At 35.3% G+C, this 23,975-nt stretch overlaps 1 protein-coding gene across 1 annotated transcript in view; it reads right to left on the bottom strand.

Moving 5' to 3' along the window:
- Positions 1-10,846: 10,846 nt before the first annotated feature.
- Positions 10,847-23,975, bottom strand: part of ACYP2 (acylphosphatase 2) — a 228,501-nt gene continuing 215,372 nt past the window's right edge. The window contains exon 4 of the mRNA XM_074206211.1: positions 10,847-11,325. Within this exon, the coding sequence (XP_074062312.1) occupies positions 11,211-11,325 (115 nt within the window). The 3' untranslated portion in view covers positions 10,847-11,210. The remainder of the gene's footprint in view (positions 11,326-23,975) is intronic.

Here is a 23,975-nt window from a genome sequence, read left to right as displayed (position 1 = left end):
TATATACATGCACTCACACAAATTTATATATTTATTTAATATTTACATAATATATAAAATACATTCACAAATTTTATATATATATATATATATACACACAAATTCATTTTATATCTATTTATTGTATTTTACATATCCCTATATCTCTTCCAGTCTGTATTAGTGGAGGAAATTTCCACACTGAATTTCACATTTAGTCTTAGAGAGGAACTGGGACTTTGAGAGGTCAAGTGACTTGCCTGTGGGTATAGATCTAGAGTACGCCAAACCCAGATCTTCCTGAGTTTAAGTTTATCTAATCCAAAGTATTTGAGCTGACAAGAAGTTTGGTTTTCCATGACACCAACAAATAAAAGTCCAATCCACAGTATTATATGTACAGAGTATGCATCAAAATGCCCCCTTCCCCCTCATTTGGAGCAGTATAGGAAGGATTACCCTGCATGTGGCAGAAAACGATGTACCAAAGGAAACAAAATCCAAGGGGGTCCTCTATATAGCACTCTGGAGGTGGTATTTGGCTAAAGTTGCATGGATAATAAGAACCTCATGTATTAAAGAGTTATAAAGATGGACAATGTACCTGTTTAGGTGTGGGGTGAGTTCTCCGGTGGTGACCTGAGATAGGAGACTGTAGCCAAAACCCCTAAGACTAAAACACTAGCCCTTGATACAAAACTGAAATCAAAATCCAGCTCAAAGAAATTCCCAACCCTTATTCTGTGTAACGTTTATCAACCCTAGGCTTAAGTTTGTCTCAGAGTATAGAGCTATAAATTATGTTTTATGTTTCTTTACATTCCTCCTATGGGAATCCAAATGGTAACCTTCTTACTTTTTGTATCAGCTCACACTGAAAATAGGATACCATTTCCTGTCTCTTTGGAAAGAGTCCTTACTCCAAATCTTACAAATAAGGATGTAGGGGGCTGCCAAATGTTCATTTATCAGACATGGATATACAGAAGAATGCAAAAGGGAGTACAATCAGGAAGAAAACAACATAAATATTGGCTGCTTCTGGTTAGGAGCTATGAGAATCAAGGTTATTAAACTGGTGAGTTTTGAGATTAGAGTCTATTGGGCCATGTCCAGGGTCTGACATCTGTTTGCTAACACTCATTAGACAGTGATGAGGGTCTGCACTAAGGTGGTCACAGTGTCAGAGGACAGAGAGGGGGTGAGGAGAATTATACTAAAGATATTACAGTGGTAGAAAGGACAGAAGTTGATAACTGACTGGATATGGAGGTAAGAGAGAGTGAGGAACTGAGGGAGACACCTAGGCTGTGAGCTTGGGTGACTGGGAGGAGAGTGGTGCTCTTTCTAGGAAATTAGGAAGATGATAGCATTTGGGAAGAGGGGTGAAGAAGAGTTCAGTTTTAGACAAGTTGAATTTAAGATGTCTAATAAGACAGTTGTAGATATGAGGTTGGAGATTGGGAGGGAGTTTAGGGCTGGTCAAGGAGACTTAAGAGTCATTTGCACTGATAAGAATTGATAGCATGGGAGCTAATGAGATCACCAAGTAAAAGATTATAGAAGGAGAGGAGGGACTAAAATAGAGTCTTGGGGGACCCTCAAAGTTATTGGGTAGCATTACCTGGATGAAGATCCAGTAATGGAGAAAGAGATATTTACAAGTAGAAAATCCTCAGATGGATTAAGTAACTTAAATGGTGAATTATTGGCAGCACAATAGAGAGTCTGCCTAAATTTGCTGATATTCTAAAACTAAGTGATGACTAGTTCAATCTCTTTTCAAACAACATAGCAAGATGAATAGGACTTTGGGTACTATCCTTCTGAGTTAAGCCACAGTCTAAATACTGTAATGCTGATTGTCCAAATTTATTGTTCAGATAGGATAACACAGGCACTAATAGCTCAAGAGAAATCTACTTATTCTATGGTATTAAATAGCAAATTAGGGGGTAGGAACAGGAGGCAGGGTGGTCTAGAATAATTTGCAATATCATACTTTCCCTAATTTTTTGAACATCTGATACTTCTCCCTTTATCTTAATTTGTGTCCAGAAAACTCAATTTGTTCTTTCCATAAAACATTTATGTTAAATAAATGGCCTGTAGTTGGAAAGCCAAAGTTCATCAGCAGCTGGGTAAGCAAAAGTTTCAAGATGAGAAATTTATCTTTGGATTTTGGAACTCTTCAGAATACCTCTATTAAAGAGAGGTTTTTTCACAACTTCTTTCCTAACTAAGTTTGGCTCATCTCATTGCAGTGCAAGTGATTAAGAGTGAAGAGGTGAGGTCCCTATGGATACTAACTCAAAAGGAGTTGATTTATTTAAGCAGAAATTCAATTTCCAGAGGCACACTCTTTGTAAGCATATGCTTGCTTCCTATATTATTACCCCAGTGCTGACCTCAGTTATCTTTATTAGAGAACAGTGCTTAAAAGAAATAGGAGATAATTGTTTCTATGATACTGGAGTTTTTGTTTGAGGAATTTTCCAATGTAATATCCACTGTTTATGCTAAATTAGATATAAGGACTTAATGTGAGATCAGTTTATTAATTTAAGACTTTGGAATGAATCTAAATGGTGACTTAAGGTCCAATATAATTATTGAATATTTACAAACTTTTCATCTCTGGGAATGTTGAGTGTATATATATGTTAAAAAAAAGGAAGTTATATTCCAAAAAAAAGAATACTCAATGACTTTTACATTAAGAAAGAAAAAAGAATGAATTCTAGGCAGAAAGAAGGCTCTGAACTCTAGGCAGTTATTCACTGATCTTGCAAGATAGCTTAAATTGTAGGAACAATAGGACAAATATCTTAGAGAAAGATTCACACACAATAAATAGCATTTTGTATTCTAAACATTTCTAAAGATCTAACTCCAGTTTCTCATTAAAAATGATTTGAAGTCAGAAGGACAAGGTAAAACTATGAATTCTTATTTATAATTCTAAACACCAGTGCAACTTTTTCATGTTGTGTTCCCAGAGCATTCAATCAAATCACTAATTATTTATATAGCATTCCTGGAATGGCTGATGACAGTGTCTGCATAAGGACAGATGAGATGCAGATTCCAGGCTTACAAAGAGCCCTGCAGAGAAAAGTTACAACATAACTAAGGGAAATTGTTTGAGGGCTCCAGTAAAAGGTCTTTTGGGAATTATGAGTTATCTCTTCTTTATCTTGGGTCTGCTTTCCCATAGATCCTATGGGATAGATAAGTACATCACAGGCTTTTGGGAGAATGTCTTTTGCCTATGAATCTTACTTTACCTTTTTAAAAACTGAGCCTAGCCGACTAGTTGATACCAACTTGTAATAATGGGATGCAAGATACCAGTAGGGATTCATGAACTGTAAAATGCCATACTCTGAAGAGACCTATGTCTGGGGACCTAATCTGAGAGTGCAAATGGTGAATGGCAATTTAGGAGAAATTTTTAATAAATATTTATTTGCAGAGAATTTTCTTTTCTCCTCTCTTCCTCATTTCACATTACTCAAATGCCTTTTACTTCTATTTCCTCTTTCATCCTTGTCTCACATTAAGAGGTGAGACACATATACAAAAGATTTCCATTCCATTTCATCTTCTAGAGTTGATGGTCTCCTCTACCATTCCCACTAATCTTCAATTTCTCCCTCTATACTGGCTGTTTCCCTATTGCCTACAGACACATTCATTTTCCCCCATTCTCAAAAAACCCTCACTCAATCTATCCATACCTGAAAACTGTTGTTCTTGATCTCTCTTTCCTTTCATGTTTAAACTCCTCAATAAGTCTATCAACTATGGTGCCTCTACTTCCTTTCCTTTAAGTCTTTTTTTTTTAGTTTTTTTTTTGCAAGGCAAATGGGGTTAAGTGGCTTGCCCAAGGCCACACAGCTAGGTAATTATTAAATGTCTGAGGCTGGATTTGAATTCAGGTCCTCCTGACTCCCGGGCTGGTACTCTATCCACTGAGCCACCTAGCTGCCCTATGAGCCACCTAGCTGCCCTCAGTGTTTTCTTAACTTCATATAGTCTGGCTTCTTGACCTTGACACTGAAACTGCCCTCTCTGAAGTTACCAGTGATCTGTTAATTCCCAAATATAGTGATCTTTTCTCAAACCTCATCCTTTTTTATTTATCTTCTGCCTTTAATACTCTTGTCCTGGATTCCTTCTTCTCTCTAGTTTTTGCATCACTGCCCTCTCCTAGGTCTCCTATTTATCAGACTGTTCCTCCTCATTCTCCTTAGCTTATCTCTGGTCAAGTCATGCACTCTAATTGCAGTGTGGTTCAAAGCTCTGGACCCTCTCTCTTCTCCCTCTTTGCTGTTTTGCTTTGTGATCTCACTAACTTCCATAGATCCAATAATCATCTCTCTGCAGATGATTCTTAGATAGATTAATCCAGCTCTAACCTACTAACTCCCATGGATTCAATAATCAACTCTATGCAGAGGATTTTCAGATCAATTTGTCCAGCTCTAATCTCTTCCTTGACTTCCAGACTTGAATAGCCATCTGCCTAGTGGATTTCCAAATATCTTAAACTTAACATGTCCAAAACTAAACTCATTTTTGCACTTCACTCCCCATACTTTCCCTTTATCTAAATTTATATTAAAGTTGAGGGAACCACACTTTCCCCAATGAGTCAAGTTCAGTTTTATCACTTGGGTATTATCCTTGGCTACTTACTTTTTCTCAGTCATGCTCTTCTGCCCCATGAAATTTGTTGCCAAAGTCTAACTTATTGCTGTCTCTCTCTTATATTAGTCCCTTCTCTCATTTGACAATGACATCACTTTGTACAGGTCTTTATCACCTCAAGCCTGGACTATTGCAATAAACTTCTGGTTCATTTTCCTGTCTCAAAACTTTTTTTCCATTTCATTTTCTACTTAGTTATCAGATTGGTAGGTGGTGCAGTGGATAGAGAGCACTGTCCTTGGATTCATGAGGATAGGAGTTTGAATCTGGCCTCAGACACTTGTTACTTACTGGCTGCGTGACCTTGGGCAAGTCACTTAACCCTGATTGCCTCCTGGGTCATCTCTAGTCATCCTGATTCATATCTGGTCACTGGACCCAGGTGGTTCCAGAGGAGAAAGAGAGGCTGGTGACCTAGCACAACACCTGCCTCACTCAAATTCATTTCATGTATTTGTCATGGCATTACCTCCCTGATGTCATGGTCTTCAAAAATAAAGGACAAACATTCATTTTCCTAAAGTTCTTATCTGACCCACAGTCACCTTTTTCTTTCTTTCTTTCTTTTTTTTTTTGGTAAAGCAATGGGGTATCTCAGGCTGCACTGGTACTCTATTCACTATACCATCTAGCTGCCTAACAACCACCCTTTACAATAAACTTCATTGGCTCCCTATCGCTTCCAGGATCAAATACAAAGTTGTTTGTTAGGTTTTTAAAGTCCTTTATAATCTTACTCCTTTCTACTTTTCTAGTCCCCTTTCCCTATATAATACCATATAATCTTATAACCTTAAGAGTTGATATAGTAGCTGGAGCAATAAGTCTGGACTCAGGAAGACCTAAGTTCAAATCCAGCTCAGATACTTACTAGCTGGGTATCACAGAACAAGTCACTTAACCTCTGTCTCTCTTAATTTCTTTAATGGTAAAATGGGAATAATAAAAGTATTAATAATTTGAGACTGTTATATCAAAGGAGATAATATTTAGAAAGCATTTAGCATAGTGGTTGACCATGAGCAAACATTTAATAAATGCCCATTGGCTTACTCTATATTAGTGGATTTTTATATTAGATTTGGAGTCAAGAAACATGAGTTTAAGTCTCAACTCTGCACAAATTGGCTATGTGACCCTAGGTAGTCTGTTAACCATTTCTCAATGCTTCAGGCAACTCTCAGATTTAAGTTGCAGAGAAGATGCCAATGTGCATTGGGTAAAGGGTTCCTCATCAGGGACTTCCCTCTTCTGGTGGAATACAGGGATCTATTACTATATTTATTAAACTATTGCTAAGTGTTGGGAACTGTTAGGAAAAGGGGTTAAAAGATAAGAACAAACAGTCCCTGGCCTCAAAGTGATTTCATTCTCCTGGTAGATTTATATACAACAGTTTCTTCCTGTTCCAAGCTATCTTCCATTCAGCCAACAAAGTGCAGCCACATTCCTGTGACTGTTTACCTTTAGGATGAAGCATATAATCTGTGTCATTCAAAGCCCTTCCTAACCTGGCCCTTTCCTGCCTTTCCAGTCTACCTTTACCTTATTCCAATCACACTGGCCTCCCAGATGTTCCATGAACACAACACATCTCTTGACTCTGAACATTTTCTTTGCCTACCCTCCTGGAATGTACTCCTGCCTCTGCTCTATTGACTTACCTGACATTTTTCAAGTCTCAAGTAAAACCTCATCTTTTACTGGAAGCCTTTTCTATCCCTTCTTAACTGTAGCAACATCCCTCTCTCTCTGTTCATTATTTCCTATTAATCTTGAATAGAACTTACTTTATATATATTTGTTTGCATGTTATTGCCTCAGGTACAGGGACTGTTTTTTGTCTTTTTTGTGTATATCTAGTACTTAGCATGGTGTCTGGCTCATAGCAGGTGCTTAATAAATATTATTGATTAATTGATAGATTATTAAATACAAACCATACATAGAATAAATATAGATCAATTCCAGGAACAAGGATGGGGGCTGAGGCTATCAAACAGAGGACAGACTGATGGAAGGAAAGATACTTAAGATGGACCTTGATCTAAGCTGAGCAGGGAGAGCTCAGGTTGTCCATTAGCATATTTTAGGGACCTGAGCTAAGCACCAGGGAGACAAAGAAAGGTGAAAAGAGTTCCTTTCCACAAGGAGCTCACAGGTTAAAGGGGGGGGGGAGGAGACAACCAGGAAATAACTGTGTGCAAACAAGATAGAAGCAGGACACATTGGAGATACTCCACAGAGGGAAGGCTGGGGTAGGGGGATGGGAAAAGTTTCTTCCATAAGGTGAGTCTCAGCTGAGACTTGAAGGGAGACAATGAAGGAAAGGAGCAGGAGGGAGAGAACTACAACAAGAGGGACAGCCAGTGGCAACTCTTGAAGATGGTAGATAGACTGCACTGTTCAAGGAACAGTAAGAGGGCTCCTGCCATTGGATCTCAGGCTTATGGGATAGAGATGAGAAATGATAGAGATAAGGGATATATCACTTTATATATGGGGAAAAGGAAGAAATCATACTTATTAAATAATGCCACTTAGAGGGATAGAAAATATGATAAATGACAAAATTCAAATACTGAACTGAAGTGAAATTAAATTCAACAGAGATCAATGGATGATTGTAGATTGTCTGAAGGGGAGTTCTGTGCAATGAGCCTGGAAAGGAAGGCCAAAGTCAGATTGAGAGTGACCTTAAACTCAAACAGAAGCTTATATTTTATCTTAGAGGCAACAGGGAGCCATGAGCAGGCAGCAGAGAACATTAAATGATCAAGCCCAAGATTTAGGATGGATTAGCAGTTAGGTGGTACAGTGGATAGAGGCCCAGATCTAGTGTCACAAAGATTCATCTTCCTGAATTCAAATCTGGCCTCAAGCATTTACTATATGGGCAAGTCATCAGTTTCTTCATCTGTAAAATGATCTAGAGAAGGAAAGAGCAATCTATTTCTATATCTTTGCCAAGAAAATCCCAAATTTGGGTCACAAGGAGTGGGATATAACTAAAAAATGACTGAAACTGAAACATGAGGATAGAAGCTATATGTAAGAAGGCAGATAATGATGGTATGTAGTTAAGTAAAGTGTTCATCCTTTGCCTATTAAGGCTTTTTGGATTTCTTTTTTGGAATGGAGCTTTAAGATGATGTCATATTAGTTATACAGTGTATCTGAATGATAGTCTAATGTGTCAGGAAGAGGAGAAAGACTCACAATTTGACTTTGGCCTTCCTTTCCAGGCTCATTACCCTGAACTCCTCTTCAGACACTCTACAATCATCCATTGATCTCTGTTGAATTTAATTTCACTTCAGTTCAGTATTTGAATTTTGTCTATCATATTTTCTATCCCTCTAAGTGACATTATTTAATAAGCATGATTTCTTCCTTTTCCTTATATATGTAGTGATATATCCCTTATCTCTAGCATCAATTCTTTCACCTCTTATTAGATATGTGACTCTGGTCATAGTTTTCTCATCTGCAAAATGAAAATATTAAATATAGTTAGCATTTATATAGTGTTTTAAAGTTTTCAAAGTGCTTTACAAATTTATCTCATTTGATCTTGAAAATCCTTGTAGTTAGGTCTATAATTCTCAGCTTAGAGTTGAGAAAACTGAGGCAGACAAAGTCTTAGGGACTTACCAAGAGTCAAACAGTCAGTAATTGTCTAAGACTGAATTTGAACTCAATGCTTTCTCGACTTGCACCACATAATTACTTCTACAATAGTATTAGCACCAGCTATCTTACAGGGTTGTAAATGGGAAAGTAACATATAAATATAAGGAATATAATCTATGATTTTGGATACCATTGTTTGGAAAGTTTATGAAATCTCAGATCAATTCATCTCCTTCCCAGGCTTAAAATTTTTGGCTTTCTATTCTGATAATATGGCTTGGCATGGCATGGAAGTGCCAGCCATAGTCCCACCTTTGTGCTTGTTGGAAGTTGATAAAGCTTTGAGTAAGAGCCTAGTGATGGAGCACATGGCTCTTAATTTTAGAGTTTGGAGAGGGTCCTCACCAGGGCTGCCTGCAAGACAGGGAACTTTTTGGCTATAACAACTCTGAAAGAACATTGTCTTTGTTACAGAAGGGTTCTGATTTATGGTGGCAGAAAGAGTTTCCAAATCAATGAAATCATAGATTCTTGAAGCATTAAAATACTGCTGTGTGTTGCAAAAGACTTTTTGGTACAACAGAAAGAATACATTAAATTGATATTTACTTGAAGAATGCAAAATTTTAAATTCCTTAGTATTCTGAATATTTTTCAGCATATGATTCTTTGTTTTCCTGGTCCTTAGAAAAAAAATAAGGAATTATATTTTTAAAAAGTATAGGAATTAATTTAAAAAATTTTTAAAAATAAAATGATACTCTAAAAAAAATAAAATAAAAAGTATAGTGGGGGGCGGCTAGGTGGCGCAGTGGATAGAGCACCGGCTCTGGAGCCAGGAGTTACTGAGTTCAAATCTGACCTCAGACACTTAATAATTACCTAGCTGTGTGGCCTTGGGCAAGCCACTGGATATCCCAAAGATATCATAATCTTAATATATCCAAAATTGAATTTATCATCTTTCCTCTTAAACCCCCCCAAATTTCCCCAATTTTTGTTCAAGGTCCCATCATCCATCTTTCTCATGTCCCAAGCTTGTAACCTCAGTCTTATCCTAGACTCCTTATTCTTCCCCACCTCCTAAAATCCCCATCAGTGGCAAATCCTACCATTCAACCTTCACAACATCTTTAATATGTGATCTCTTTCTTTCACTCCCACAACTATCATCTTCATTCATGCTCTCACCACATCTTACCTAGATTATTATTGCAATCTCTAGACTGGCCTCCCACCTTAAGTCTCTCACTACTTCAGTCCATTCTACACATGGCTGCTGCCAGTGATTTTTCCTGAACAAGTGATTCTGTACTCAGTCAATTCCGAGGCTTCCTGTTGCTCCATGAATCACATATAAACTCCTCTGTTTAGCTTTTAAAGTGTTTTGCAGTTTGGGTCCAACATACCTTTGTAGTCTCTTCTTCCAAGACTGCAATCCAGCCAAACTGAACTTCTCTTTGCTGTTCACATCTGACACCACATTTTCCATCTTCCTGCTTTGCATACCACATACAGCATTTCATCACGTGGCATGTCTAGAAAGTACCTTCTGCTTACCTACTCCTCATAGAGCCCCTATCTTCTTTTAAGATGCACTATTTTGTGCCTGAAGTCTGTACTGACTCCATGATCAAGAAAATGCCTTCCCTCCCAAACTACCTCATATTTAGTTATTTTGTATATATTTTAATTTAGTCACTCTTTAGTGATACTATTTGAACTTTACATAGATTATAAACTCCTACTAAGCAAGAGCTGTGTCATTCTTTGTACTTGTGTCCGCAGTCTGGCCCAGAGTAAGTGCCTAAAAAATACTTGATTATAATTTAAAATCAAATGGCCCCAAAGAAGTGGATTATCTATTTTAAAAAGGTGTCAAACATGTAGCTCACAACATTCCTGGATATGGCTGAACCAGATTAAAATATAATTGGGAACTATTTAACAAAATAAATAAAAATATAATAAAACATATATTAGTATATGGTTTTCTAAGTCAATACACAGCCTGTAGGGAACTTCTTTTTGGTTTCATGGCCCCTGTTTCTATCTGAATTGACACCACTGAACTACAGGGAATTATATAGCTTATGTTGGACTTTGCTAATTTTGTTTTCCAGTTAGCATAACAGATTTAAGGGGGTATTCTAGACTATATCAGGAGAATCTAATAAATTAGCCTTTTCATTTCAGGCAGATCAGTGACAGCTCTTTTTCTAGTACAATGGAAGTTTTGCCAGAAAAATATGGTCTGGAATTTGCGAGTTGGACTAATGCCTCCTAAGAATTTTATGAAAAGAATCTTTATTTCACCAATATCAAATAGTTATAAACTAGGAGATTTTAATCAGAATTCACATTTAACTAGATTTTGTAATGAATATTGCACAAAATTGGAAATAGGTATATATTGAACTTCATATAAATTTACTTGAAAACGGATTCTATTAAGATATTACTAACAAATAAGGAATTATGGGAGATTTTAGAATCTAATAGGATCAACAATGTACACAAGTTTCATTTTTAAATAGTTAACTTTATTATATGATGAATAGTGAAACAATATTCATATTTTCATGTTCATTCAATTTCAAGGTTTTGGAATTGGGCTAAAGTTAAACTCGATCCTCATACTATATATTTTGAACTGATATTTTCTCATTTTACAATTCTGCTTTCATTCTTTTAAAAAATACTCATGTTAAATTTTTTCAGTGCCATGCATTTTTAGTAACATTATCATTTTAATTTTTTTTCGAACAAATTTCTGTTTAAATGGAGATACAAAGCACTATTATTCCCTTTCATAGATTTAATAGAGTATGCAATCTATTATGGCACATAAGTATTACAACTTTATTTTAAGAATGTCTTTTTCACTAGTATTTAATGCTAAAATTACTGTACTCAAGTTGAGAGATGGTCTTTTCATTAGAGAAGTCGGCACGATCAATGCGAGAACTGGGGCTCCCAACTTTGCTTAGCCAGGACTTCCTGTGAATTAAAAAGAAGAAGAAAAGTCTTTTTATCATGTAAAGTTCATTTTAGTGGGTTGAATGTCATTGAAATAAATATTAATAAGATTTTTAAACAAAACATTTTCATAAGAAATCCTTTAAAATATTTACATTTTATAATAGGGTAGATATGTTTTATATCATTAAATTTAGATAAAATAAACAAACAATGAAAACTTGATTATGGTCAATTCTTGATTATTAAATGTTGATTATTCATTTGAGAACTTCCTATAGTAGGATATTAATACCAAGCTTTTTTTTTTTTTTTAGGGTTTTTTCCCAAGGCAATGGGGTAAAGTGGCTTGCCCAATGCCACACATCTAGGTAATTATTAAGTGTCTGAGGTCGGATTTGAACTCAGGTACTACTGCCTCCAGGGCTGGTGCTCTATTCACAGCGCCACCTAGCTGCCCCCCCAAGCTTTTCTTTTAGCAGTATTAATGTACTTAGAATCTCAGCATCTGAATCAGAAGAGATCTCAAAAGTGATCTTGACTAATTTGTATCTGAAAACAATCCCTTTTTCAATATACCCATTTTATCTAGCCTTTTTTGTCTGCTCCACTTTAGGACAGCTCTAATTGTTAAAGAGTTTTGCCGTACATTAAACAACTTCCATTCATTGCTCTTCATTATGCCTTTGGGGACCCATGCAAAACAAATCTAATCTTTCATCCCCATGACAGCCCTTCAAATTCTTGAAACTACCCATAATGTATAAACATCTTTGACTCCTTTAATTTATTCCCTTTAACCCATTCTCTGTGGCCCCTTTAACTCATATCAAGGTCCATCATCATCCTTGTTGCCTTTCTCTGGACCTTCTCTGGCTTATTAATATCTTTTCTATAATGTAGAACTAAGAATGGAATATAATATCTAGCTTGATCTGACCAGGGTAGAGGATAGTGGGAGTTATCTCTCCTTTTCATCTAATGTAGGTTTATTAAGGAATTATTATAATAATGTTGGACCAATCAATCAATTCTCAAAATTCTTTTGGTCTCAGGACCTCCTTAAAAGCTTAAAAATTATTGAGGTTCCATCAAACAGTTCTTGTTTATGTATGTTCCATTAACTGGTTCTTACATAAGTGTATTATAAATTTTACTGACAAAAAGGATGTAAAGCACACAATTTATAATACTTTCTACTATAAATTCCATGTAGCCCATTAATATCCATACAATGCTTTTATTGATTTTTTACAAAATTTTTTATCTTTAGTCAACCTATGGTTGTAATTCAACCATAATTTGATAAATGAAATTTCATCTTAACTCATTATGTTTTCTCAATTAATTTATTGCCATTAAATATGTTCTGTAATCTATTGTTAAACTATTTCTCTCCCTTGGACAAATTATATTTATTAAATTGAAACCTCTTTCAGCATTAGCACTCCTGATTACAACAGTGATGATAATATTTTTAGCTTCTTGAAAAATTGCAAGAATTGGAACATTAAAAAAAACAGCCATCCATGTTGAAATTAGTTCTTACTGAGGCCAAGTAAATGGTTCTAAGAAACAAGAGTAACAAAAATATTTTCATTGTTGTTTCTATTCTATTCTTAGGAAAAGCATTAAATTTATTATTTTTTTATTAAATGAAATTTCTTTAAACTTATTTAGTTCAAATATTCAACTTGAGATTCCTGCTTTCTAGTACAAATCTTTGAATTTTCCAAAGCTTTTACATAAACATTGAAAATAGTAACATACTGATTAACTTTTGTATTTTCTGGAATGTTAATTAATATTGATTGCAATGAAGTAATGAAAATTCTTCAAAAATGTAAATCTTTGGGAGGCTAAGTGGTGCAATGGATATCAGGAGTACCTGAGCTCAAATTCGGCCTCCGACACTTAATACCTAGCTGTGTGGTCTTGGGCAAGCCCCATTGCCTTACAAAAAAAAACCCATCGTAAAAGAATGTAAATCGTTAAAGCAAGTTAGTTAATCTCTTTTGCCAAACCATAAAAAGAAGAATGAGAAAAATATACATATGACATGGGATGTTTGTGTCATACAGGAATAACAGGACACAAACTACATACTGTTTATTTTGGTCTCAGTACTAAACAAATTTTCATAATTTTTATTCCAAGTACTTTAGCTACAATTTGTAGCTTGTTTGTTTTTTATTTGATTAGTGATATGAAGAATATATTTTATCCAGAAATATTTTAAAGTTATTAACTTGCTCTATTCAGACATTAAATTATCAAATGATAATTATAATCAATGATTTAAACAATATCAAATGATGGTTTGTTTGTTTTTTAGGTTTTTGCAAGGCAAACGGGGTTAAGTGGCTTGCCCAAGGCCACACAGCTAGGTAATTATTAAGTGTCTGAGACTGGATTTGAACCCAGGTACTCCTGACTCCAAGGCTGGTGCTTTATCCACTACGCCACCTAGCCACCCCTGAAATAATGATTTTAAGGAAACTTTTACAACTGCATAGGTACTCCAGACTTTCTTACTAGTATTTTATTAGTACCAAAAGAACAAAAATGTAATTGAAGCAGCTTTCATATATTCATTATTAAAGCTATACTAATTAAAAGACAATATCTTAAAAAGATATTATCCTGTGATTGACCCCAACTCTTTTTACTATAAAATAATTTATTTTTTATTGCTACTTTTTTTTTTAAGGTTTTTGCAAGGCAAATGGGGTTAAGTGGCTTGCCCAAGGCCACACAGCTAGGTCATTATTAAGTGTCTGAGGCCAAATTTGAACTCAGGTACTCCTGACTCCAGGGCCGGTGCTCTATCCACAGCGCCACCTAGCTGCCCCTACCTTTTGTTTTTTTAACATCACCTAAATTTCCCCGTTTTACTTCTCCTAGGGAGTCATCCCTTATAATAAAAAAGCATTAAAATAAAAAAAAATCCAGCAAAACCAATCAACACACAGAAGAAACTTGACTTTATATGTAATGTTCCACACCTTTAAAGTTCTCACCTCTGGGGGTGGCTAGGTGGCGCAGTGGATGAAGCACGGGCCCTGGAGTCAGGAGTACCTGGATTCAAATGTGGCCTCAGACACTTAATAATGACCTAGCTGTGTGGCCTTGGGCAAGCCACTTAACCCCATTTACCTTGCAAAAAAAAAAAACCCTAAAAAAAAGTTCTCACCTCTGCAAAAGGGGAAAGGGGGAAAGGTGTTTTATTTTTACAATACTAATTTTCATTTGGTTTTGTGATGATTTTTCTTTCTTCTTACAATGTTTCAGTCATGCTGTGGTGCAGCTAAGTGGTACAGTGGACAGACTGCCAGACTTGAAGCCAGGAAGATCTTAATTCCAATATGACCTCAGACTCCCACTAATAATGACCCCAGGCAATCATTTAATCCTATTTGCCTCAGAAAACCCCAAATGGGGTTGTTGGTCACAACTGAACAATAAAAGAAAAACAACTTTGTAATTTTCTGAAGGCAATCTTGGAGATATCCCAGGACTCTGTACCCAATGTCTTAAGAAAAAGGAAGAATGTTCTCCAATTCATCAGACATATTTTCAGTTCAGCCCCAGTAATCATCATGACAGGGAAGGCAAGTCAAGCCACCACCACCACCACCACCACCACCATCACTAACACCAACTCCACCACTGCCACCACCACCATGATCACCAGCTTCCTTCAAAGCCTAATAGATTCAGGACTCTTGAGTCCAAAAGTCTTGGGAATAGCAAGGCCCACAACTTTCTTCTTGAGAAGCCACCCCTGTGAAGACACAGTCTGGCAACTGGGCAGATACTACAGTCACATCAACTGAAGATCCAGAAGAAAACATTTTTGACATCAAAGTACTTGGCAAAATGGTTCACCATCAGAAATGGCTATGATTTTATCAGTAGAAATAATATTTTAAAAAGGCATTATCATCTGCTGTGCTACCATATACAAAGGACCAAGGGACCTTTCTATTTGGTTTACAGGTGAACCTTCCCATCTGTATTTTCTCCCTCATCAGAATGAGCCACTTGAGAACCAAAATTGTTTTACTTTTCTATTTGCATCCTCATTCTATGGTTAGCATAGTTTGCAATATTAAGTGCTTAATAAATGTTTCATTCATTCATTGATTCACTTTATCAATCCACTTTGTTCCTTCTATATAATTCTGGGCCCAACTTTTCTATTTATATTGTCTGTCTCAGCTACATTTTTCCACACTGATGGACATTCAACTGAATGTCAAAATACAGGCAATAGACTTTATTTTATTTTATTTTACTGGTTTGGTCTTCTCTTGTAGATGATAAAAAGTCTTTGTTGGGTTATAAATCTCTTTCAAGAGAGTCTACAATGTTTTGGGTCAATTGTATGTTAGTAAAGATGTAATCCATTGTAGGATATTATTTGTGAATGTCTGTTGGTTACTCTGAGGAAAATCTTAAGGTACGTAATGATGAGTTTTCTAAAGATTTTGAAGAGATGTCAAAATGATCATATAGGTCAATAGTTGTTGATGTTCTCTTGGTCATTTTTTGGGGGGTATTGATGAGACCTAAGATTTTTCCACAACTTTAGTATCTTACTCTCTCTTTAGATACTTTATTAATTGGCCTATTAACATGTCCAAAATTGTTCTGATTCTTATAAAACATCTTCTTTATATACAATTGGCTTTATCTATCTGCTTTTCCCCTTTTTTGTCTTCTTCAGTAGCACTTCTGCTACCTATATGAGTATATTCTATACTGTGATGTTAGAGAAAAATTTTAGTGGTTCTCTTCTTGAGTATGAAAGTAGTAGGTATAAAAATCTTTGTAGACCTTTATTTTTCTTTCCATTTTCAACTGTAAATGCTCAATGAGATTTGCTTAATGTATCTCTTGTCCTCACTTCCATTAATCTGTTTTTACTCTTCACTGCTTCTTTGCTCTACCAAGTGATACTGCTTATAATCTTTCATCATCATTCTTCCCACACATTTCTATTCTAACACAGTACCACTGCAAAATAAATCAGGTGTTTGCTGAAGAATATGCTCATATGGATGGTTCTTTTGTTCTACTTGTTTTGTTCTTGGATTTATGAAACCTAAAAAATAATTTTTTGCTATCTTGGGGCATAAAATAAAATTAGGGCTGTGCTGGAGTCAGCTCAAACTAAGTTTTCAGTGAGCATTTATGTCAGAAATTGGCAAACATTACAAATCAGGGTTTGATTTGTTTATTTTTTCCCTTTCTAGACTTAGGAAAGTGATAGAGAAAAAGTTAATAATAAAGATTAAACTTAAAAGTGGCACATTTTCCTCTTATGGAGCTGGTTGTTAAATATTTCCAGCATACTTTTGGATTAAATCTATTCAGTCAACCTCTTTCTTTTCTTCTCAAAGGAATATCTTTGACTGGTTCTTATACTTAACCACCACTTCCATCTTCTGATTTTCTTTATGTCAGGAATGTCATGATGGATAGAATCCATCTCTTCCAATGGTGTGGACAAAGACATCACATGTAAAGTTCCAAGTGCCAAGAGAAGGGATCCTCAAAGATAAGGATCTAACCTGATGCTAAATTGTTATCTACCCATCTAGTTCACAGCTCTTGGATTCTTGATTGAGCTACTGATTAGTACTTCAAGTTCTAATTCTGTTTTTCTTATAACACCTTCTTCAGCTCTCATTCAGTATATTTTATTTGGATGGGGTTTATTTTGTTCTCTATTACTGCTCAGTGGGATAACTATGTTGACACAAAGAAGTTGCTACACTCCTTCATCTTCCCAGCATCATGCCTTTACTCATATTCTCTTTATAATTGGAATAACTCCTTTCCCCTCCTTATTTGTTGAATTTCTATCTATTTTTTAATGTCTAACTCGAATCTCCTCAGAAGCCAACAGTTGGTAAAAACCTTCTCCCTCTAATCTCTGAAAACACTTTGCTTTGAATTTCTCTAGTGCATTTAATAACCTGTATTATACTATATTGTAAGCTCCTTGAGGATAGGGATTTATTTATTTAAATTTTGCATCTCCCTAGTGCCTAGCATACTATCTGTTTATAGTGAGAATTTAAAAAATGTTTATAAAATGAATGAATGAATTTCATTTTAATCAGGAAAAAAGAATATTATGACTAGAATTATTCACACTTTTCTAATTAACTCTTGTTTCTCTTAACTTGCTTTGACAGGATTTAAAATAGCTTGATGAATTTCTCAAGTAAGGATCAATTTGAAATTAATGACTTTAATGATAATATTTTTGCAAAAACACACATAAACTATACTGTTTGTTCAAATGAATGGAAAGAGCCTCTCAAATTATTGCATTAGAAGTGAGATGAGTAGGAATACTAACTACATGATTAATATTACATTAATACTAAGATACTACATTAATATTACATAATTAATTTCCATGATTAATATAAGTTCAAAAGTTTTAGATAGGCAGGAAGTTCCACATTTCCCAGAATTATGACATTCAGTAGCAGTCCTCCACATTCTGTTTTTCTTATGTATACTACATATTACAAGCATGCTTCAGATGATATTAAAAATGATTATGGCTGTCATCTTTAGTTACAGGAAATAGCATTGCCATGAATCATTAATAGCACTCACTTCCTAATGCTTGCTTTTTTACTCTTGAAAAAAGAGTGCAGGCTAAAGAGTATTAGAAACAGCACCTGCTTTTGGTTATAGACCTGTCAGTACCCTGTCAATTTTAATTTTTGAAATATGATTCATATTCCATTCTCTCCTATCAGGAATATTCCATCTCATGACAGTATAAGAAAAGAAATTACATAGAGATGTGGCTACAGCTTTTTAGGACCTCCAGGCTGGGATGTCAAAAAAAACTCAGTGGAAAACCAGTACTTTACAGAAAGGTTAATAAAAAATATTGCCATGTACAGAAAATAACAGAATGAAATCTTCCTATAAACTGTACTTAATTTCAGAACTTAAGAGTGCCAACAATTTCATGCAAAAACTCAAACAAAGTTACTCTTTCATCTCTGGCTCACATAATTCCAACTTTTACATAAAAGACCAAGAAGTCCTTGTGTGTAGAAAGTGTTTGTACCAATGTTAGAAATGTCAAGAACTTTATGAATTTTAGCCCTGTTTGAAATGTTTCAGTACTTATGTAATATTTGTAACATCTCTAAAAGAGAAACACATTCATTTTCTTGAAGCCTAACATTTGTACTATCATGTTGCATATCTAGAGATTTAAATAAAACATGCTAGGAAGAAGAGATCCTCTGTCATTGGTTAAAAGGTACAGAATATTCAATATATGTTATGTAGAACTTTTGCTGTCTCAGTATTTTTATATTCATATGCCAGTAGTTTTATCCTTTCTAGTTGTATTTACATGTGATGCTTTTCTTAGGTACACAAAAAAGGTTATTCCTAATGAAAAATTCCTTTTTTCTTTTTCCCATGTTAACAATCATTATTATGTGTCCACTGTTTATAGGTAGGCACTGGATATGGGAGAGGAAATACAAAAGTTATTATCATTATAATTTTATTGATTATGCTTCATTTCAAAGTTTAGAAAATGCTTTTTCCACAATCCAAAGCAATAGGTATTTTTTTGCTGATATTTCTAAGTTTCTAGTTCTGTATACTGCTTTAAAGGGACTAACAGGTGAATAGCTTCTTACTTTAGGTTTTTAGTTCATATCACTTTTTAATTTCTTCCTCAATTGGGATATCTCACATTTGAGCATATTCATTTGATTATCAAGTCCTGTCACTTTACTTTGACTACTAAAGTTTTTCCTTGAAACTTTTTCTTTTGCTATTAAAATTTTGAAACAATCATAGGTCTTAAAAATATCACTAGAGCTACTTGACCATGCCTTAAACCCAAATAACTCTAGTTCTCACTGACTGGCCAGTAATAGATCCCAGCCCAAGGCTCATTATTTGGTTATTTGAGTTCTGATGGCTCAGAGTGAGTGGAACTAGCAATCATTTCTGTTCTGGACAGAAACCTTGAGGGTCTTCTCTGTTTGATTTGTTTTTTTCTTAAAATAGGCAAACTAGTCCATCTTTTGCATCCTTTCTTATCAAGCCTAAAATCACTCAATGGATGGTTGCCTCAGACAAACTGAGACCTGGGAAAGGCCTTAGCTTAAAAAGGCCAAGGTCTCCAACTGGGGTCATCTCCAATTGTCCTGCTCTATATCTTTTCACTGGACTCAGATGACTCTGTTGGAGAGAGTGAGGCTGATGACTTCACTAACTCTACCTCATTTAAATACAATTCACGCGTGGGTCACTTGCATTTCTGGAATGGCTAGGAAGTATCTTTGGTCCTCTGAAAAAGAAGGACAAACAACAAATAATATTTTTCCAATGAAAGTCCTTTGAGTATCAACTTCTTTAAAGCAAATTATGATTTTTTCTTTTTGAGTACATATAACATTTTTATGGATGTTTATTAATATTAAAACATTAAGTGCTTACCATGTGCTAAGAATTAGATCTACAAATACAAGAAAGCAAGAGTACTAGACCTCAAGGGATTTACATTGTCACTAGTGAAGACAACACAAAAAGGAGAGCCATAATGGGGTGAGGGAGGTAGACATGTGTCAGTGGCAGCATAACCTAGAGAGGCTCTGGTTCTGGGCAACATAAGAGGAAAGCTTACCAATCAGAGCCCCAGATCTTGGGAGGCAAAGTCAAATAGTTCTAGTGGCATGTGGTTAATGAGGATGGCTGGAATGTCCAGGAAGTGACATGGACATTTAGTTTCAAGGAAAAGAAGGCAAAAAACCCCCTCACCTATCAGATCTTGTTATTCCCAAAGCAAAGTACAGGTGGTTCTAGTGGGAAGCAGAGAAGGAAGATGCCAGAGTAGAGATAAGACAGTCTGATTTTCTGATGGGATTTTGGTGGTAGTATTCCTGTGTTGAATAATGGTGATTTAACTGATTAACTGATAATGAGATTGTTTTTAACTTCTTACCATTTCTTATCCTTAAGGGTCCAAGGACTTTACACCTAAGGTATCATTTTGTTTGTTTTTTTATACACCTAAGGTATAATTAACTAAAATAAGTAATTATTAAATGTGTGCTATATGGTAAGAACTGTGATAAGATTGGGGATACCAAGACAAAAACAAGTCTTTCCTCAAGGTGCTTACATTCTAATGGACAGAATAACATATATAAGAATATATAGTATATTTATTAAATGAGTCAATGGTAGAACCTTTGTAAGAAAGGATATAAGCATTAGGAAGAATTTGGGTCTGGAGACAGAAAGCTCTTTTTCCTGAGTTTAAATCTAGCCTCAGACATCTAAGCTTGGACAAATCACTCAATCCTAATCTATAAAATGAGCTGGAGAAGAAAATGGAAAACTACTCTAGTATCTTTCCCAAGAAACTCCCAAATGGGATCACAAAAAGTTGGAAATGACTGAAAATGATTCAACAACAACAACAAAGTTCCATGTAGAAAGTGGTGCCTAAGCTGTCTTGAAGAATTCCAAGAGGCAAAACAGAGGAGGAAAAGCATTCTAGTCTTGAGGGACTACCAGTCTAAAGGCAAGAAGAGGAGACCCCATGTACAGAAAAGGAAGTGTCTGTTTGTATCGCTGAACCACAGTCTATGGAAAAGAGTAATGTGTGTGTGTACCTCTAAAAGTAGAAAGGGGCAGGTTATAAAGAGTTTAAAATACATATTTCATACAGGGAGCCCTGAAGTTTACTAAGGAAGGGGTTATAACATTGTCAGATTTTCATTTAGAAATTGCTTTGGGAGTTGAGTAGAGGATGTAATAATAGCGGAGAGAGAATTGAGGTAGGGAGACCAAATAGAGACCATTGTAGGAGACCAGGCAAGGTGGGACATGAATGATGTTTGTTGAATGAATGGAGAGAATGGGATATCATGAAAGATATAGTGATAAGAATCAGCAGAATAGATATCAAGGTAGGGATGATACTGAAGTTATAAATTTGGGTAACTGGAAGAGATAGTGGTGCTTAAAGGAAGGAGGACATTAAGCCTGATCATAAGTGTCAAAGAAAGATCTAGTAGATAGGCTTTAATTTATTTTCTGAAAACTACCTGTTTCCAAATGACTATGAAACTGGAAAGTATTTAAATGAATTATCAGTCTAAATCCTTGTTAACTAGTGAGTCTTCAAGAAGCATCTTTTTCTCAAAAACATATTATGGATGAAACCCAAGTTCTATCTAGATAGGACAACATAAAGAGTATTTAAAGACCTGCTAAAGACTGTTTCATAACATTCTTGAATGTTAAATTTTAAATGAACACAGGATATCAGAGAAATATATACTTTCAAATTTTTTTTTCAGGGATGGAGGTTTCAGACATGATTACATTGTGCAGAGAATCCCCAGGTATAAGGATTACTTCAATTAGCCTAGAGCAATAACTAGTCTATAAATAAGAGTTATCTGGGGCACTGAGAAGTTAAGTCAAATCAAATTAGTTAACTTTTAGTAAGCGCCTTCTATTTGTCAGGCATGGCAAATATGTTGGATGCTGGAGATACAAAAGGACAGTTCCTGCCCTCAAGAAGCTTACAATCTAATGGGGGAGACAATATGCAAACATATCTATTCAAAGCAAACTGTATGAATGCATATTTGTATACATATATATTATAAATAGTAAATAATTCATATATGGAAGATACCCGAGTTAAGAGGGTTGGGGAAGGATTCTAGTAAAAGACAGAATTTTAGTTAAGAGTTAAAAGAAAGACAATAAGGTTTGAAGATAGAATGGAGGAAGAATAGTGTTCCAAGTCTGATAGACAGCCAGAGAAAATGCCCAGAGCAAAGAGATGGAATGCCTTGTTTTAGCCAGAAGGTCACTGTCTTTGGATTGAAGAGTATATACCAGTTAGGTGTAAGAAACCTGGAAAGGTAGGTGGGCTTTAGATTATGAAAGGCTTTGAATGCCAAAGAAAGTATTTTTTTAAAATTTTGTTCTGGGAACCATTGGAGTTAATTGAATGGTGAGGTAAGAGAAGAGGAGGAAAATGGTTGGATCCATGCTTTAGGAAAATCAATTTGGTGACTGAATGGAGGATAGACTACAGAAGGAAGAGACTTGAGGTAGGCAGACCCACACCAGGCTATTACAGTAGTCCAGGTAAGAGGTGATGAGAACCTGCACTAGAGTTGTGGCAGTGTCAAAAGAGAGAAGGGGGCATGGTTGAGAGATGTTGCAAAGGTGAAAATGTTAGACCTTGGCAACAGCTTGGGTATAGAGGGTGATTGAGAGACTGTGAGGAATACAGGTTTTGAAGGACTGGGAGGTGATAGCATCCTCCACGATTGATAAGTAAGCTAAGAGGAGGGAAGATTTAGGGGGGAAGACATTGAGTCCTGTTTTGGACATCTATTTACTGGATGTCTAGTTTGAGATATCTGTAAGACAGCTGGAGATGTAAAAATCCTCCAATATGAGGCAGGATACGTATGTCTGAGAACTATCAACAAAGAAATAATAATTAAATCCACAGGAACTGATAAGCTCACCAAGTGATGTGTAGAGGGAAAAAATAAGAAAATCCAGTATTAGAGCCCTGAGAGACACCTGATTAGAAAACATGATCCAGAAGAGGATCCAGCAAAGGAGAAAAAGAGAGTAGTCAAATAAGTAGAAAGAGGTCCAAGAGAAAGAGGTATCTGAAAAAACTAGAGGAGAGAATACTAAGGAGAGAGTGATCAACTGTTCAAGAAGGAGAACAGAGAAAAGATCATTGGATGTGGCAACTAAGAAATAATTAGAGCTTTGGAAAAAAGTGGTTTCAGTAAGGAAGATTTGTTAAGAAGAGAGTTGGAGGAAAGCAAGTGGTCTATTTGCCCAGGGACTCACAATTAGTGTATTTCAGTCAGCATTTGAACTTAGGTCTTCCTGACTACAAAGTTAACCCACTTTTCACCATGCTATGTCAACTCATTACTCTTTTAACTTTTAATATAGAAAAAATCACATATAAAATCACATATAACTAACTCATCCAAAGTTTTGGCTCTGTTTAAAATACAATACAATTTCAATAATTTATAATAAATTGAAGTCAATCTGAATTGATAAAATGCTTAAATGACCATATGACAAAATTAGAACAATGTAATGTTAAGCTATTTACATCACACACACACACACACACACACACACACACACACACAACTCATATACTTCTCTCAGATTTTCTATTTCTAGACAATTTCCCCAGATTGACTTATTCCCTTATTTTTTTTCTTACCAACTTCCCATGTCTACTAAAAGTAGTTTTGGAGAATTATGATGGTATAATACTCAAAATGGTTCTATCTAAATGGTTTTCGTATTTTATCAATGGAAATATTAATAGAGGATAATTTATTGCTATGTAATTATTTTCAATCTAGAAATAATTAGATTTGGGAGGCTTTTCCTTAACCTTAAGAGTGCTTTTGCTATCATAATATAATCCAATACCTTAGAAATTCAGATTTTCCAATAAACATATTTAATTGAAAATGAAATTTTCACAGTATTGTAAGAGGGAAATGGTGATTAAAAATTTGGGTTTCATCAAAAATGAGTTCACTTTTTTAAGTTCAGTAGTTTCATTTGTAATACTTAATATGATT

This window comes from Macrotis lagotis, chromosome 1 (assembly GCF_037893015.1).
Source record: "Macrotis lagotis isolate mMagLag1 chromosome 1, bilby.v1.9.chrom.fasta, whole genome shotgun sequence".
Classification (NCBI taxonomy): Eukaryota; Metazoa; Chordata; class Mammalia; order Peramelemorphia; family Peramelidae; genus Macrotis; species Macrotis lagotis.
The sequence above is the reverse complement of the archived record's forward strand: the minus strand, read 5'-3'. Positions and strand labels throughout refer to the sequence as shown.